The sequence below is a fragment of the Sinocyclocheilus rhinocerous genome, unplaced genomic scaffold, assembly GCF_001515625.1.
Source record: "Sinocyclocheilus rhinocerous isolate Xijiao unplaced genomic scaffold, SAMN03320098_v1.1 scaffold975, whole genome shotgun sequence".
Taxonomy (NCBI): Eukaryota; Metazoa; Chordata; class Actinopteri; order Cypriniformes; family Cyprinidae; genus Sinocyclocheilus; species Sinocyclocheilus rhinocerous.
In genome coordinates this window covers 1,532,731-1,551,672 of record NW_015628726.1, presented here as the reverse complement: position 1 = coordinate 1,551,672, position 18,942 = coordinate 1,532,731, and the positions used below count along the sequence as shown (strand labels likewise).

At 34.4% G+C, this 18,942-nt stretch overlaps 1 protein-coding gene across 1 annotated transcript in view; it reads left to right on the top strand.

Moving 5' to 3' along the window:
- LOC107738412 (transmembrane and TPR repeat-containing protein 2-like) overlaps positions 1-18,942 on the top strand; it is a 112,758-nt gene that overhangs the window by 77,791 nt on the left and 16,025 nt on the right. Inside the window, exons 3-7 of the mRNA XM_016550181.1 lie at positions 9,005-9,830; positions 11,756-11,870; positions 12,764-12,849; positions 14,531-14,715; positions 15,092-15,170. Of these exons, the coding sequence (XP_016405667.1) occupies positions 9,005-9,830; positions 11,756-11,870; positions 12,764-12,849; positions 14,531-14,715; positions 15,092-15,170 (1,291 nt within the window). The remainder of the gene's footprint in view (positions 1-9,004; positions 9,831-11,755; positions 11,871-12,763; positions 12,850-14,530; positions 14,716-15,091; positions 15,171-18,942) is intronic.

Below are 18,942 nucleotides of genomic sequence, written 5' to 3'. Positions count from 1 at the left end.
TGTGGAAGCTCATGTCGTGTGACATTTCGGTTCCTCAAATTTATTTTATTTATCTTATCTCAGCTTCTGCTCCAATAAATGTCTCTCCAGTAAATGTTGTCCGAGTGTAATTCCTGTATATCTTTGCTGCTGCTTTTCTTTGCTGTGTCTTTGCCAAATTGATGATGGCCTGTCACCAAAGTAAATAATCTTCTGTAGCTCTATACTTGTCTTCAGGCCCAAAGTTGCATGCAGATTCATTTGAAAAGTCTCATTAAGAGCAGCGGATTACTAAGCGCAGCCTCGGATGGCTTTTATCCGTTAACTCTGCTCTCCCCAAATCCCTCATGGTTACAGCCAATTTACTCATGAAGGAAAGTCAAATATTTAACACTTCCCTCTTCTATCAGTCATGTAGGTTAAATCCAAGAGTGATGAGGCACGCGTTGGAAACACTAACAGACTTCTGAGAAAAAGTCCTTACTCTGAAACTTTGAGGAAAACTAAAAATATCCTAGAAGAGCAATCTGGACATAATATGAGAGCGGCTTGTTGGTTTAAGTGAATTTTAAAAGCTAAATCCTCATATGGCATCTTGGCTATTGGGCTGTTTTTTCTTGATCCTTTTATAACTGTGCTCAAAGCAGATTCAGAGCAAATATTCAGCTCGTTGAAGCTGAATCGCAAATCTCACAGGGTGTTGGCTCTTTCAGAATGGCTTATGTTTTCCAGTCATGTGCATTTCATTTGTTTGAGCGGCTGTGTATTGCAGGACTTTGATTTAGGTTGTGGTGTACCTGTGGATGGAGTAGATAAGAGTTCTAATGAATTCAGTTTTTGTAATTATGATGTTGTTCTCCTTCATGTGGCAGCATATTATTTTTTTTAATTTTTTTAACATAATTTAAGAGCTGCATCAAGGCATACAGCTCGCCTTTTTAATATTAAAATATATTAATTATATTAATTAATCATGCTTCATGGTTATAAGACACTCAGGGAGAGATGCACAGTTTATTGGCATATCTGCATATTGGCACCATATCTGTTAACAACTTATTTTATTTATTTAAAAAAAATATATATATTTTTAAGTGATCAATTGTTTGAGACTGGATATACAAAATATAATTCACACTGTACATTTTATTTGTACTATTTTTATTTACTTTATTTAAGTATATAATTTTAATAGCAGCCTTGAAAACAGTGATGAACATGAAAATAATTATCAACTAATTACCATACCTTTTTGGAGCCCAAAACATACATAGTTTGAGAAAAGTAACAATGACTTAAGGTTTTTTTTCTTCTACCTTCCTCATTCAGTAAATCTCATAAAATAGCAAAAAAAAAAATTTTTTTTTTTTTTGTGAATATCCAGAGCTTCTTAAATTTTCCGAAATGTCCTGGAAAAAAAAAAGCTTTCTTTCTTTCACTTTTCATTTGAATTGGTCTGTTGTGTGCTTTATCTCCACGGATGTTATCCTCATATTCCTGTTTCTAGTAGTTTCATTTCAAACTAATGGAGAGGAACTGACAATGGGAGGAATGGAGAAAACCTCCATCCCTCCTGCCGGGCAGTGTTAAACCACTTATTTCAAGACAAACTGGATTATAGACAAAAAATAAGGCAAAAGCTATATTCCACATTGAGCTGCAGAAGGCCTGACACTAAAAGCAGAAGCCGTATTATGAAGATGGACACTTCTTGTTTATATGGGAGATGGTGGAGATAGAGCCAAGCACTAAATCTCTCTCGATCTATGACTGGTGGTCGTTCTCTAAGGGTTTGGTGTTATCTGATTTTATTCTGCCTTTCTATGGTTTTCTGTCTTCATGTCTTGTTCTATTCCCTTGCTTAAGCTCATCTCTGAACTGAATATCGTTTCAGGAAAATGAACATTGCATGCAGAGAACTGATTTCTTTTTACTGTGTGATAGTGCTTAGAGTCCATTCTTTTATGGTGACACGTCTCTGCATAGACATTCAAATAGCAACATCTTCGTGCGGTTAAGTCTGCTGTGTTTTACTCTGTGCCAGATACTAGGCAGACTAGAAGTGACAATTGTTGTATGTCTGATGGCCAGGTAGTGTGAATAAGAGAGTTTTCCTATGTGTTTGTGTTCTTAAACTCTCTTCTCTGTTTTTTTTCCACACAGCCTGAGGACGTTTTCACTTGGTTAAGCACAGCCACATTTAGTCCAGCATTGTGCATCAGTACACTTCAGATACAATGAGGCAAACACATTCCTGCTTTCCCAAAGACGGTGTCTTGTTGTGAGAATTGGAGGAGTTTTTTTCCCAACAAGAAAAGTCAAACCGCATTTTTGGAAGGTTTTTACTTGAGTTCTGTGACCTATTTCAGAGTGAAACTGAATATTCAGTGAGGCATAAAGGTTGAGAACTTGATTTTATCCTTTGGGATATGATTGATTGAATTGTGAATCATATTTGCATTCCATTGTAGACCTGACTGTAGGTTTGTGAAAACAGTGCGTAAGTAGCTAAAAATTGGTTAACATTATCCAGTAGTTTTGACATGAATGAAAATGGAAAGGAAAGTGGAAAAAGAAAATCATTTCAGAAGAAATCAAGTTTATTATTTTGATTTAATAGAGTGAAGACAGTTTTCTTTTCTTAGGTACTGATAAGTTGTGTTCAGTAAGATCAGTGTGTAAACTGGGTCAATTTTGATTTCACTTTGACATAAACAACAAAGAGTGGCATTCCCAACACATTTCACTTCGGACATATTTCAGTGTAAAACGGCATTTTCAGCTGGAATATATTTATATATGTTGGGAATGCCACTCTTTGTTGTTTATGTCAAAGTGAAATCAAAATTGACCCAGTATATATATATATATATATATTTATTTTTTCATCATCCATACAGCAAAAACTGTCAGCATAAAAGTGTCAAATGCAGAGAAAGTATTTACATTTTCATGAAATATTTAGAAAATTAGCTTTTTTTATTTTTTACTTTAGAATAATGAGCTATATGAATTATACACAATATCACATTATTTAAATGTTATTTATATGCTGTTATAGTTTTTATTCATATTTTTTATTGACTTTTTATATTTTCCACTTTAATTTTAGCTTAATTTTTAGTCATTGTGTTTGTGCTTTTGTAATTCTATTATTATTATTATTTAGTTTTAATTTAGTTTTATATCAGTTTTTGCTTTAGTTTTAGTTCAGTTATTCTTTAATTAATTTAATTAAGTTATTCTTTAATTCCGTTATTTGTATTTGAAGTGTTTAATCTAATATTTATATTTTGTTCTAGCTTTATTTCAATAAACACATTTTTTAAATATTTTTTCTCTTAGTTTAACGATAATAACCTTGCCAGAAACACAATTTTGATTCCATTTTGAAATACGATATTTTGTACATGCATAGATCTTCTGCGCACACACACACACATACACATACACATACACACACACACACACACAAAGACAGATTCAAACCTACGCAAATCCCAGGGTCTATGTGTTTTGGCTCCAAACCTTCAAGTGCTAAAAACCCCTGCTGGTTTTCGAGAGCCTGTGCAGTACCAAACCTGCAGCCGCCTCATAAATCCAGCGAGAATCCTGTGTGCAAGCGTTCACACTCCCGCATGACCTCACTGACAGATCTTCAGCCTCCGCTCGAGCTCCACAATCTGTCTATTTATTTTTTCATCATCCATACAGCAAAAACTGTCAGCATAAAAGTGTCAAATGCAGAGAAAGTATTTACATTTTCATGAAATATTTAGAAAATTAGCTTTTTTTATTTTTTACTTTAGAATAATGAGCTATATGAATTATACACAATATCACATTATTTAAATGTTATTTATATGCTGTTATAGTTTTTATTCATATTTTTTATTGACTTTTTATATTTTCCACTTTAATTTTAGCTTAATTTTTAGTCATTGTGTTTGTGCTTTTGTAATTCTATTATTATTATTATTTAGTTTTAATTTAGTTTTATATCAGTTTTTGCTTTAGTTTTAGTTCAGTTATTCTTTAATTAATTTAATTAAGTTATTCTTTAATTCCGTTATTTGTATTTGAAGTGTTTAATCTAATATTTATATTTTGTTCTAGCTTTATTTCAATAAACACATTTTTTAAATATTTTTTCTCTTAGTTTAACGATAATAACCTTGCCAGAAACACAATTTTGATTCCATTTTGAAATACGATATTTTGTACACACGTATAGCTCCTGCGCGCACACACACACACACACACACACACACACACACACACATACACATACACATACACACACACACACACACAAAGACAGATTCAAACCTACGCAAATCCCAGGGTCTATGTGTTTTGGCTCCAAACCTTCAAGTGCTAAAAACCCCTGCTGGTTTTCGAGAGCCTGTGCAGTACCAAACCTGCAGCCGCCTCATAAATCCAGCGAGAATCCTGTGTGCAAGCGTTCACACTCCCGCATGACCTCACTGACAGATCTTCAGCCTCCGCTCGAGCTCCACAATCTGTCTCACTCGCGCCGTCTCACCCCCACTAAGCGCCCTTAGACCACCGGTAATTTGTATAGAGTTGAGTTTTTATTTATTTATATATTTGTATGTGTGTGCGCAAGAAACGGCCCATATTTACAGGCTTTTGGTGAGATTGGCTGACAGGGTCATGTGGAGTTCAGTCATTCGCTCATGCATGCACTAAAATGACAGATGCGTCCCCATCACCACACTTATTTGCAGAGATTTATATCTGTTGAAAAGAATGAATGTCTCTCGTACTTTCATCTGTTTGAATTCACAGTCCTTCAGTGCTAGATGAAGACGGTAATACATCACCCCAAAGCTCTCCTGGCCCCTTGCAAAATCCTTTATCTATGAAGAGAAACATTCAGGAGAGAAGTGTCATTAGATGTGAAGACATTTTGTAAGCCTTTTCCTGGTATGAATTCTTTGACTCCAGGGATGTAATTATGCCTATATGCTATGTGATCGTCGCTCTCTTACTGGTGTAGTTCACTAATTAGGGACAGGAATTGCCTGTGTACTACAGATGTAGTGAAGTATGCAAGGACTTTCAAGTGTAACCAAAAGGAAATAGCAGAACTTGCAAGGCAAAAAAAAAAGAAAAGGTTTTTAGTCTTACAACTTCGCATTTTGCACAAATAAAATGCCACTTGAAATTTGTCTTGACACTCGGCAGGTGTCTTGTTTTCAGTCAGCTGTCCATGAGAATCATCACAATGTATTTTTTGTGTGAAGACAACTGTAGATGGTTGAATAGATATAAGAAAGAAGAACGGTCACAATTCTCTATGCAAATATATGCAGAAATAACAATGGCCCCATTGCTTTTTTAGATGCTTTTATCATTGTAAATGGGTCATTTTCTTTTCAAACATTTAATCTTAAATTTCGTAAGTATAAAGATTACCAAAAGACAACTTTCTGCAAATAAAATTTCCTAATTTTTTTTCTGCAAATAAAATTATCTATAAAACAAAGTTTAAATTGAGTCTTGATATATGAACACTTAATTTTACAATTGCTAGAGCTGGGTATTGGCGCTAATTTCCAGTGTATTTGAAGTCAACAATAGCATTTTTATGTATATTATTTATATTAATAAATGTTTTATTAATATTAATTTTTACATTTATTTCTAGGAAAAAGAAATTGTGTTTGCATAGTTAGCTTGTTGACACAAATGTAAATGGAATTTTTTCCCCAAATATTTAATCTCAAATTTCTTAAGTAATGCAACAACCAAATATAAAAAAGCATACCTAAGACTGCGATTATCTACAAAACAAAATTTTTATATATTTTTAATATGTGAGTTTTAATATATGAACACTTTATCACTAATTTCCATTAGCATTCTATTTAGTTTTAAGTGTATTTATGTAAATAAACGTATTATTATATTAATTAGTTCACATTTATATATGAATTTTTTTTTATCAAAAACAATCAAAAAAGCCTTGGATTGAAATATCAATATTGGTTGTTTAAGAATCAATGCTGAATTGTTTATTTGAGAACATTTTTAATTGCTCTGCTTACTGCATTATTTTCTTCTAACACATTTTTATTTTAGAGATATACAGTATGTGGGCCTTTGTTTGTAACCTTCATACCAATGCAGTTTAGGTTCAGAGATTCAGAACCTGCCTGAATGCAGTTCTGTATTTCTCTTCAGTCGAACTGTTCCGCTCGGCCTCTGTAGCCTGCTGCTTCAAAACACCTGTGGGACCGTCCCTTTACGACCTCTTCCCTTCAGCCTACAGTTCACTCCGCTGGGATGGTCCACCTGAGACAGCCAGCTGTACTGTGTGCATGAAATCAAAACACATTCAGATATTGATCAACAGCTATCATGTAAACCATTTTTATGTATGTAAATATTTAATGTGTGTAATGTCTTACTGTACTCATTTTATATATGTGTTGTAGTTAATTGTATTGCTTCATCTTTTGCAATCATTAATGCACCCGTCATGCCTGAGGTCAGTAAACTTAAACAGATGTCACAGGAACCAAGAGACACAGGCAGTTAAAAGTTTAAGTTGCAAAACAGAACAGCAAGCTTGCTTTTAAATAACTCTCGTATATAATTTAGTTATATATAACATATTTTAATATTACATTAATTTATTTATTTATTTCACATTGTATGTTTTATTCATTTCGTAAAACCAAAATATTTTTAAAAATATATAAAATTCTTTAACGCCAAAAAGTACATTTAGTTGTTATATTTTTAGTTATTATTTTATTTATTCATTCAATTGGAAAAAAAAAAAACTTTTTTAAAAATTGCCAATTTCTTGGTGGCATGTGGCCCTTTCCTGTGTTATCATATCACAGATTCAGAGCTGCATGTCTGTCAGGTCTTACGGTAAAGGTTATGTCATTTGGGACATGCTCTATACATTTGTGCTATAACATGATTACATGGGAAGTGGCCTGTTACAGACATTTCCTTTGTGAGGAGTAATAATGTGCTCTTTGTCTAATGCAGAGATGACCAAAAACAGGACAAAAAAATCTATCCTGTATAAATCAGCTGGACATTAATGCAGAACACATAGTCACTGTCTCACAGTCATTCTGTTAGTGAGTTACAATAATTGGTGTTATGGATTGACAGAATGGTTCACAAATAATATTTAGGGAAAGCTTTCCCACATTAATCTTTAATATGAGCGTTTTCCAAATGTACATAACATCTTGTAAGGGTTATGAAATGAAATTCTGTCATCATTTACTTACATTGTTCCAAACCTGTGGAATACAAAAGGAGATTTATTCTGTTCTATTCCATACATTGAAAGTGAATAGGGACGAATGCTATCAAACTCATTATGAACAAGTATAAAAGTACTCCATATATGACAAGAATGTTACTAGATGAAAATTTCCCCTCCACCACAGATCTCAAATATCATTATAAAAGATGCATTTGTGATCATTGCTGGCAAACAAAATGAAGATTTTCAGCAAATAATGACTTAAATTTTCCTCTGTTCCTCACAAATTTTCATATGGTTTATAAGGTGTGTAAGACAAATAATTTCTGTCATTTCTCCAGCTCAACGGTCTCTGTCCTTATTCACTTTAAATTTTTTGGAAAAATCAGTGTTAACATCCTGCCTAACGAGGAAAGTCATACACGTTTGGAACGACATGAAAAAAAAGATGATTGCAGAATACTAATTTTTGGGTGAACTGTCCCTTTAATGGTGATTGACCAAGGCCTTGAAGTAATCATCTGCGTGTTTGTTTGCCGTCTGTACCGAATGAGTTCCGTGTTTAGAGGAAGTCATAAAATTGCTTGAGGGTGTCCTCGATCCAAAATCAACACGAAAAGGAAGGCGTACTGAACTTTTGCAGCTGCTCTACCAGGAACTGTACAATATTCCCTCCTTTTACTTAACATGTAAAATATTCAAACACTCCATAAATACTCTGAAATAATTTTCATGCTGGAGTGTTTAATATCAGCGCTGCAGTATGATGGATTGGCACCTCTATGAGGTCATATCTTGTTTATTTTATGAAGTCTGTAAAAGCCGGCAGTACGAGACAGAGATGAATGTGGTGCTGCCTTGTGTTGTGATGTCAAGCTGTACTCGCTGACCAGCAGTCAGTGACTCTACGTTTATTATTTTGGCCTCTCTGAAAAATGTGGAAAATGTGTGTCTACTTTTGGCCAAGAGTTTTAAATTGTTTGCAGTGACTGGAGATGCAAAGGGCTGATTCTCGTTAACCATCACAGGCCTCGTAAGGATTGATATCACAATGAAACTGTAGTACGTGCATGTGGTACAGTATGTATCGAATAACTCTTAAGACTCCAACAAATTGCTCATGAAGGTTGCTTGTGTTCCAAATTGTGCTCCAGTGTTTATTTTTCCGGTCTCAATTTACTTACTGTTGGATCTGTTGCCTTTTGTTCTGAATTTTTATTTAATATTTAATGCAGTTGGAAATCCTTGGCTTATTGTTCAATCTTGGTATTGATTTACTAACAAGACCACAAGACCTGGGCCAGACATGAGCACAAGGGTTTGAAAAACCAAAGCCATATTGAAAAAAAATATTTTGCCGTGTCCTTTTTTGAAATGTTCCAGTCACTTTGTTTTCATCTATGTTGTGTCTTAATGTTAATATTATTTAGTTTTGTTTTGTTATATTTTGATTGTTTGGTTTGCTTTAGTTTTGTTTTTTGTTTGGTGTTATTTGGTTGTTTTATATTTCTTTTGTTTTTATATTTGTTTTGTTTTGTAAATGGCTATATTATGTTTTTTTTTTGTTTTTTTTCGTATTGCATACCTCTCTTTTTCTAAATGAAATCAAGTTCTTTTTTTTTTGTAAGTTGTAGGTTGGATGTGCCCAGCCCAATTTCTTTCATTTTATGAATTTTAATATGTTTGACTCTGCCGTATCTGCTTTGAAATTCTGGTAATTTTGTCTTTTCATCTATGTTGATTTTCTCTGTTTTTGTTTCTCAGAAGAAGAACCTGCACCTGCTGTTAAACGTGTTTCTGCTGGGCTTTTGGGGTATCATCCTTCTGGCTTGCCGTCTTTACTGGATGGGCAACAAACCTCCGAACTTCTCCAACTCGGACAACCCTGCAGCAGACTGTCCTTGTTTCCTAACTAGGACGCTAACGTTCTTTTTTCTCCCTGCCATGAACGTTTGGCTCCTCCTGTGCCCTGACATGCTAAGTTTTGATTGGTCAATGGACGCTCTGCCTCTTCTGAGGAGCATTACAGATTGGCGAAACCTCCACACCGTGACCTTCTATACCTCGCTTCTAGCGCTGGTTTGGTTCGGGCTTTGCCTTTACCCAACCAAAAGCAAGGAGACCAACGGGAAAGCACATCGTGTAGCAAACGGGAAGTCCACAAACGGACACAGTTGTAGCTCTGATTATGAACACTCAACTTATTACTCAAACTCAGTGCAGATGAATGGAACAAATGGTACTGCAAAACACTATTCATCGTCTTTACCCACCACAGAGAGTTTGGTGGTCTTCTCATTAGGTCTGCTGGCCATTCCCTTCATCCCTGCCACCAACCTATTCTTCTATGTGGGGTTTGTGGTGGCGGAGCGAGTACTGTACATCCCTAGTATGGGCTTCTGCCTGCTGGTAGCAGTGGGGATGAGAGCTTTATATGTCAGATTGAGAAGGAACTCCTTCAGAACTTTGGTGCTAGTCTGCTCTGCCGTCCTGGTCCTTCTTTTTGGGATTAAGACGGTGTTGAGGAACCGTGACTGGCAAAATGAGGAGATGCTATACAAGTCAGGGATATCTGTGAACCCTGCTAAAGGTAATTTTAACAAAGTCCAATTAATTCAGGAGATTCAACCTCCTACTGAATGACTACCTATTTTACAGTGTTATTTTGGTATATTTGAAATATTTTGAATGTTTTCAATTTTATACTGTTTCATTTTTTATTTTAAAGTTTTATATATTTTAATGTCTTTATAGATTTTATTCATTTTTATTTTTATTTTAGTTTATTTAGTATGTCAAGTAAAAATAAAAAGCTAAACTATATAAAAAGTGTTATATATATATATATAATTTTCTTCTTTTTTTTTCAGTTAACGTTTTTATTTCAGGCAACAAAATGTTATTTTCTGATTTTATTTGTAATTAACTATAATAACCCTGCTCTTTTTAGACTATAATTCTTTATGCAGCCATATTGAATCTGAATCAGAGCTTTATTACCAGGTATGTTTACACATACGAGGAATTTGTTTAGTGACAGAAGCTCCACAGTGCAACAGAATGACAGTGACAAGACAGGACACAGATAATAAAGAATAATAAACAAATATACAAAATAGACAATGTACAAAATAGCAAAAACACAATATATAATATAGACAATATATATAATAATATAATATTTCTAGTATTTAGTTACCCAAAGTCATATTCTCATCCATCTACACTACAACAACCAGGAGAAGGTAAGTGTTAATTAAATGAGATAACAGCAGGATGCGTTGAGATCATTTATTTTCCCACAAATGCTGCTGCAAACCAAAAATGGCAGTTGCTCATCATGAAAAGTTTTGAGGTTTGAGAATTTATGTATCATGTTTCCTCAGCCTCTCTTTATTTCTGTACTCCTTTTTGGTCTATTACTCAAATATTTAAATTGAAATCTAAAACATTTAATTAGATCATTTTTAGGTAAGTGATATTGACATTTACGAAGCGCGCAATGGCATAAAAACAAAATCACAAATACCTTTTTAAGTACGAAGTTCCATTAGCGCAGAGAATATTTCATTTAATGTAAGCTCAAGATGACGATTTAATGCATTAGAATCATTAGAAGTTCTCCCAGTTTATCACTCACATGGATTCATGCATCAAATTCATTTTGTGTGTGGAGGAGAGCCACTGAACTGTTAAATTATTGTCCTCTCATATTGAATTCCATCTATTAACGACAGCCCGTTATCCTCATTGGTTAAATCTCTCAAATTGATTGTCACAATTTCATTTAAATCATTTATCAAGCTAGACTGCATCAATATGACTTTGTAATTACCTCCCGTGATCCAATTTTACAGTCTTGCCCCTTTCATGGCACAGATACTATGCATGAGTAGCGTCTAAGATTGCATTAATATAATGTAATTTACTTTTTTCCTTGCTTGTGCCTCTCATAAGATTCTGTATCCAGTTTACTATGTGCCTTGGAAGCACAAAACGTTTGCATAAAGTTCCACGATGTTGCACTGTGATGTAACCTAGCCGAACAAAATGCAACTTTGTGAAATTTTAGGAAAATGATTTGTAGATGTTCTGGAGACCACATCAAAGATGAAACCAACAATGTAACAAGAAATGACATACAATTTACATATTTGGTTTACCAGAAAGAAATGTACCACACTGCAACATGCACGTTACATTTTATTTGCTAAATACATTTATGCTTTATACAACCATAATCAAATATTTTGGAAATATTGTGACTACCTGGTACGATTTTGGCATTAAAAAAAATCATAAATTTTTATAATCACTACAAAATCAGACCAAACGGAAATCAGACCAGAACTATTATTTTATTTTATTTTATTTTAAGTTTACTTTTTTCTAATTGCACACTTATCTACTCTCTAAATAAAAATAAATAAATAAATGAAAATAAATACATACATAAATAAATCAATGTAATTTCTTGTATTTTATGAATATGAATGTTTTCTTCTCCTTCCTCAGCTTGGGGTAACTTGGGAAATGTTCTCAAGAACCAGGGAAAAGTGGTGGAGGCCGAGCAAGCCTACAGGAACGCTCTGTACTATCGGAGGACCATGGCTGACATGTTGTATAACCTGTGAGTGAGCAGACTTCCTCGTAACAGCCGACTCTATCGATATTTCCTATTAAAGCTGAAGAAATCTCCTGAGAGTCCAGAGTCTGACTGTCCCCAGGTTCATCAGCCTTCCAGAGGACGGTGTCAGGGACCCCCTAGACACATTAACCCCCTCAGTCAGGGCATGAAGGCACTTAATACATAATTCATATACCGCACACAGTTCTTAGCAGTGGGGATGGGGATCCTTAGGCACCTCACAATTCGATTTGATTTTAATTCAGGGAGTTGTGATGTGATTACAAAACGATTCTCGATGCATCTCAATTTTTCAACAAGGGTGTATCCAGTGAGCGAGTTTAGAGTGACAGATTTTGCACACTACATGTCATACAATGTTTTTTCTTTTCCATCTACCCTTCTGTAAAATTAGTACAAACACAGGGCTTTGAGTTTGTTTTTGGTCTCTGGATGTTGATTTCATAGTTATTTAACTCAATTAAATATTGCACAAATTTGGATGCAAATGAAGTGAATATAATGAACAACAATTTATTTTATTACTAAATTATTTTAAGTGTATGTATTTTTTCTTCTGTCTCTTTTTCTGAATGTTTGATTTTTGTATGTAGTAGGTTGTTAGTCCATCGATTTGTGAAGTTGATTTAAAGAAAAAAAATCCCCCTCTAGCCTTTGTAATATTAGTACAAACTCAGGGCTTTGCGTTTATTTTTGTTCTCTATTAGTCGATTTCATAGTTATTTAACTCAAATATCACTGAACAAATTTGGATATAAAGTGAATATAATGGTTTATTTTTTTAACTTCTACCTTTTTTGTTCATTTGATTGAATTGTGTTACCCATACTTTGTAACTGTTCTTGTTCTCATTTGTTCTTACTTTTGGATTGCAGGGGTCTGTTGCTCCAGGAAAACAACAGATTCTCAGAGGCCCTCCACTACTATAAGCTGGCCATTGGGAGCAGGCCAACGCTGGCTTGTAAGTACAGCTCCTCTTTTTATTAACAATTTCAAGCCTCCTCAGTCTTCACTGTGTCCAGGCAACTACAATTTAAAAGGTCTGTGTGGCTTGTGTGTGCGTGCTTGGACGAAGTCCAGCATTAAAGAAATAATGATGATTCACAGACATACACAGTCACTCTGTTTCCACTCTTGTCAAGGAATGATTGACGTTTGATTCGATTTCAACAGAAAAAAAGAATCCAGGCCAAAATCCTTTTTATGCTATATGGCCCGGTGTGGATGCATTTGCTTGCCCCGTATCCAAATGATATGCATGTGCTATTTTTGGCCGTTTTAAGGTTTCTCATAAAATGTCCCATGTTGTTTTTAGTGTCATGGGAGGAAATTATTGCTGCTCTGCTTGAATGAGTAGATTTGCCCTGGGAGACAATTATGATGATGAGTGCATTGGGGTCTGGGGATTTTTAAGTCAAATTTCACTTTACAAAAGAATGAGACGTTTTGTAAAAATTTTGTGTAACATTATGGATGAACTAGCTTGTCAGCCAGTGTATAAGGAGATATCTTTTTAATAACACAAAAGAGTAAATATTACTGTTATTAAATATTATTCAATAATTAATACAGTGGCGTATCAGCATATTAAAATGACTACTTAAGGATTATTTGACAATGAAGACTGGAGTAATGGCTGCTGAAAACTCGGCTTTGCCATCACAGAAATAATTTTTAAGTATATTAAAATAGAAAACAGTTATTTTAAATTGTAGTAATATTTCACAATTTTACGTTGTTTTTTTTTACTGAATTTTTGATCAAATGAATGTAGCCTTTGTCATTATAAGAGACTTTTCAAAAGCATAAAAAATTATTTAAATTATTCTAATCCAACTTTTGGCATATATTAGTGTGGCATATATTTGGCAATATTACATAGTGTATATATTCTACTATTATTTTTTATATTAAAAATCAAAATGAAAAAGCATAAAAGTGGCACAAAACACAGTACCAAAAACATACAAATGTTATAGAGTAATATAAACAGTAGACATAAAAGAATAAAATAAATGGATAAGAATAAGAAAATAAATTGTGAATAAAATGTAAAATAGTAATACAACCCAGTAAATAGAGAATTATAATTAAAGTCATGTTTTTGCAGTGGTGCAATTAAAGAATTCACTCCTGGATTTTGGTGCAAAGATATTTCCTCACTCTCTACTTCCCTCACATGCTACTTTAGTGCAGTAGCGTTTCCTCGCATGTTAATGTGTTGTGAGACATCTGTAACAGATCTGCAACAGTTTGAGATCAGAGCACGCACATATTGCAGCTCTTAGGAGAGTGATAGATGTCTACTTTCCCTGAGTCCCTGCTGCATGAATGGTGATAAATTGTCCCGTCCTGTGATATAAACTCATTTAAACCTGTGGTTCTGTGTGTATGTATGGTCTATTAAGAGCATCAGAATTAAGCCTGCAGCTGGAGTGGATATTCCCCTGCTGATTTAGATTTGATTCTGGCCGGTTGGGTAGTGAATATGTATTGGCACCTTATCGACTAGACTGCAGGCCGCTGATCTGCATAAATCAACTAGCTCATTCCAGCAGCCCCAGTGGAAGTCTTTCTCTGAGCCTCAATAAGCCTCATTACCTTCTGCACTTATTTTCACCCTTTTTTCCTCTCTCTTTCAGCTGCCTACTTGAACACAGGGATTGTCCTGATGAACCAGGGCCGTCTAGAAGAGGCCAAGCGCACTTTTGTCACTTGTGCCGATATCCCAGATGAAAACCTGAAGGATCCTCATGCACACAAGAGCTCAGTCACCAGCTGCCTGTATAACCTGGGAAAGCTTCTTCATGAGCAGGGCCACCAGGAGGTGAGGCGCTCTCTAGCACAGTTAAAGCCTTTAGATTTAAAGACTGTGCACACCAAATCTGATGTAATAAAATGATATGACAGTATAAAAGTCAGTTTTCATACCACAACTTTTCAGACCAATGCTTTAAACATGAAGTGTGTAATTTCTGAGCTTTTTCAAATTGGTTTCCCAGGAAATACATAAAAGTGATCCTAGCCTCTGAATAGAACGATCATAGCAATTTGATATTTCAGACTCTTGATTTAGTTGGCTTGTTTTGTTTAAAATTTTGTTTGTGAAAATTAGGACTTGGAATGAATAGACTTTTAGTCTGAGTACTTTGTTATGCTTTCATTTGTGGCTTTTTATGAATTAATGGCGTATTTATTTTTAGGAGGCCATATCTGTATATAAAGAAGCGACACAGAAGATGCCCAGGCAGTTTGCCCCACAGAGCCTTTATAATATGATGGGTAAGTTTGACACTCTCTAGAATGCTTTGTTCCAGAGTCAGATATATTTGTATGACTGCAGTCTAAAGGGGCAATATGTTTATGTGGTTTAAGGTTAAAAAAACACATTATTTTCCACATAATGTACATTATTGTTGCTCCTCTATGTCCCGCCTTTCTGAAACGCGTCGATTTTTACAAAGCTCATCGGTCTGAAAAGCGAGGTGTACGCTGATTGGCCAGCTATCCAGTGCGTTGTGATTGGCCGAATACCTCAAGCGTGTGACGGAAATGTTACGCCCCTTACCATACTGTGATGCCGTGACCCGGAGCGACAAGACAAAAACGCGGCGGCAACAACAATACTACAGCGAGAATAAAAGTTACGCCTTCTTTCTTTGTGTGAACATTTGCAAATCTTCCCACATCGTGACGTATACATGTGGGGGCGTGTTAGAATGAGCCAATTTAGGAGGGCGTGGTTGACTCTTAACTTTTATAAAGAATATCTCTTTGGATTTGAGACTTTAGTCTTTACAGATCTTCTTTGTGCACCAAGAGCTTGTAACACTCCAAAGAGAAAGGAAAAATTTAAATCGCATCATATGACCACTTTAAAAGAAAAAAGCCATTGCTCCATTACGCCGGTCTTCAGTGTCAAATGATCCTTTAGAGATCATTTTAATATACTGATTTAGAGCTAAAAAAAAAACATTTTGCATTATTATCATTGTTGAAAGCAGTTGTGCTGCGTATTATTTTTGTGGAAACTGTGATGGATTTTTTCAGGATTCTTTGATGTATAGAAAGTTCAAAATAATTCAATTCAATTCAAGTTTATTTGTACAGCGCTTTTCACGATACAAATCGTTGCAAAGCAACTTTACAGCAAATTAATTTTCCACAATATTTAGTGGTAGCTTATCAGTGGTGACTGTCAGTTAATGTACATATGGCAGAAATGTACAGAAAAATCAATTTAAGACGTAAACAAACAGACGTTGAACACTATTAACAGCAATTATATGATGCAATCAAACTTATAGCAAAATGTGGTAGTTCTGTATGTTGTTTCAGGGTTGGCATCATCTGAGGTCCTCTGAGGGGTTGGCATCATCTCTTCTCAGGTGTTCTGGATCCAGACTGAAGCTTGTGTAAATCCTAGTTACCACGGGATGTCAATCCCGTGGCAAAAACAGAGAAACAAATAGAGACATAATTAGCGTAGCTGCTGTTCCAACCAAGCAAAATTTATTTGTTTAACCCAAACTAAAGAATAATAATGTGCAAAGAAAAGCATTTATTTGATCTAGAAATCTTTTGTAAAGTGACACATCTTTACTGTCACTTTTGATCAGTTTAATTCAATCTTGATGAATAAAAGTATTAATTTCAGTAAAATAAATAAATAATTAGAAATGATTAAAAATACAAAGAATTAAATTTAATATTGTTGCAGTGTATGTCTTGTTTCTAGGCAGATTGTTTTGTTTTTCTTAGCAGAGACTTTAAGCTATCTACAAGATAATAAATTCTACAAGATAAGCTAGTTAAGCTGTCTACGCGATAATAAAATAATTTCAACTCAAATCAATATTTCACGTCCGTATATTTATGTGGTAAGCAGTTGTGTAATAAGTGGGATCATGTACAGTCAGCAGGCCATTATTGCAAAATAAACCCCTTCAGGGTAATACAAGACCTCACCGTCAGGTTTATTTCACAATAGTGACCGACTGGCTGTACATTATTCCTTACTTACTGTAACTACATGTTGTTTTTATCTTGTCTCAGTAGTGGGTCTGTAATTGTAATGGTGTCTTTTCTTGTGAACCCACTTCCATAGCGTTCTTTGATCTATAGAATTGATTTTGTCAGATTGAGTCAACAGCTAGAGTTAGAGGCTTTGCACAATACAGAGAGTGTGAGAATCATTCTGTTTTATTTAGAGCATGGGAGCAAACTGTTGGATTTTAATATCTTATGCAACACATTTACCAGCCTTTCCCTCCCATCTCATTTTCTCACAATTATCTCCTCTTAACTGTATTTTTTCTTTCCACTCCTAATTCGTTATTTTATCCCTTTCCCCATGTTAATTTCTTTCCAAGCTTAATTGTTGTTGATTTTTCGGTTTTGTGTTCTTTTGTTTGTTGTCACAGTTTCAACTATATTGAGCTCGTTCTAACAGCCAAAATCGTCGGCTGTCTCTTCTGACAAACTGAGCCAAATACAGCTTGACTGAGGAGGTTAGATTGTGTGTTGAACAATGTTAAACAAAACTTTGAATTGGTAAATATACCAGCTTGTGGACGTTTTGTACACTACCGTTCAAAAGTATACGTTTTTTGTACACTACCGTTCAAAAGTATAAGTTTATGTTTTTGAAAGAAGTTTGTTACCAAGGCTGCATTTATTTGATCACAAATATAGTAAAAACAGTAGTATTATGAAAAAATATATATTTTAATATACTTTTAAATGTATTTTATTCCTGTGCTGCAAAGTTGAATTTTCAGCAGCCATTAGTACAGTCTTTAGTGTCACATGATCCTTCAGAAATCATTATAATATGCTGATTTGATGCTCAAGAAACATTGTTTTTCAGGATTCTTTGAGAAATAGAACATTCAAAAGAATAGAATGTATTTTAAATCGAATCGAAAATGGCTTTACTGTAACTTTTGATCAGTTTAGTGCATCCATGCTAAATAAAAGTATTACAGTAGCGTAGTAGTTTTTTTTTTTTTTTTCATTGCTAAATTCAAGATTCCATTTGATCATATTCTTTACTGTTAGGACTCTTCAGAAACAATGTTTTTCTATTGCACAAAACAAATGTGTGACGAATAAAGAAGTGTGTTTGTTTAAGGTTTGCTAAATGAGTCAGAGTTTTCTGTATTTCTTCAAAATCTGCGTTTCCAAAGCAATTTGTTAATTTACAAACATGGCGAGAGTTTTGTGTGACGACATCTTTCCCAGCTGTCATTAGTTAGCCATCTGCAGTATGTCATTTTTTTATCTTTAAAATAATAGCTGAAAATTCCAGCATGATTTGACTTCAGGCGGTTTTAATGACCCACGTGTTCTATATTTGACACCAACATGACATGAGTGTGGACAGACGTGTATTGAGACTGCCGGTCATGTGAAACCACAGTGTAGTCACGTACCCTCTGCTTATGTTATTTTAGCTCTAATTACATTACATTAACATTGTTTAGGCTGTGTTATCTCAGTGAAGTAGCTGTGATACACTCTTCTGTAATAATCTGTCTGAGAGGAGCGTGTGTGTTATTGCAGGTGGGTGGGAGCTGGAGGCTGGCTGAGGTATTAGATGTTGTTTAAAGGATAGGAGTATGTGTTTATATTTGTGTCATATGGAGTCAGCTTTTACGGTTGGATTTATAAGAGTAGGGTTGGCGCTGGGACAGGCACAGCTTTGAATTGCTGAGCTGAAGACCGGAGGGCACAGTATTTAAGTATTTTGTTTTAGTTTCTTTACATATCATTTTTTATGTATTTTATTCTTTTTTTAATTAACTGTTAATAAGTTAATAAATTTAATTATTAAATATCATTTTTTTTGCACTTTATTTGTTTTGCTCAGTGTGTGTTTACAATTTTTTATGTACAGTGCTTAAACTTTTTATGCTCAATTCAAACTTAACACTGATTAAGTAAACATTTGTATGTATGTAAATTATATTTAGTATAAGTAAATATATATATATATATATATATATATATAAATGTATGTGTGTGTGTGTGTGTGTATATATATATATATATA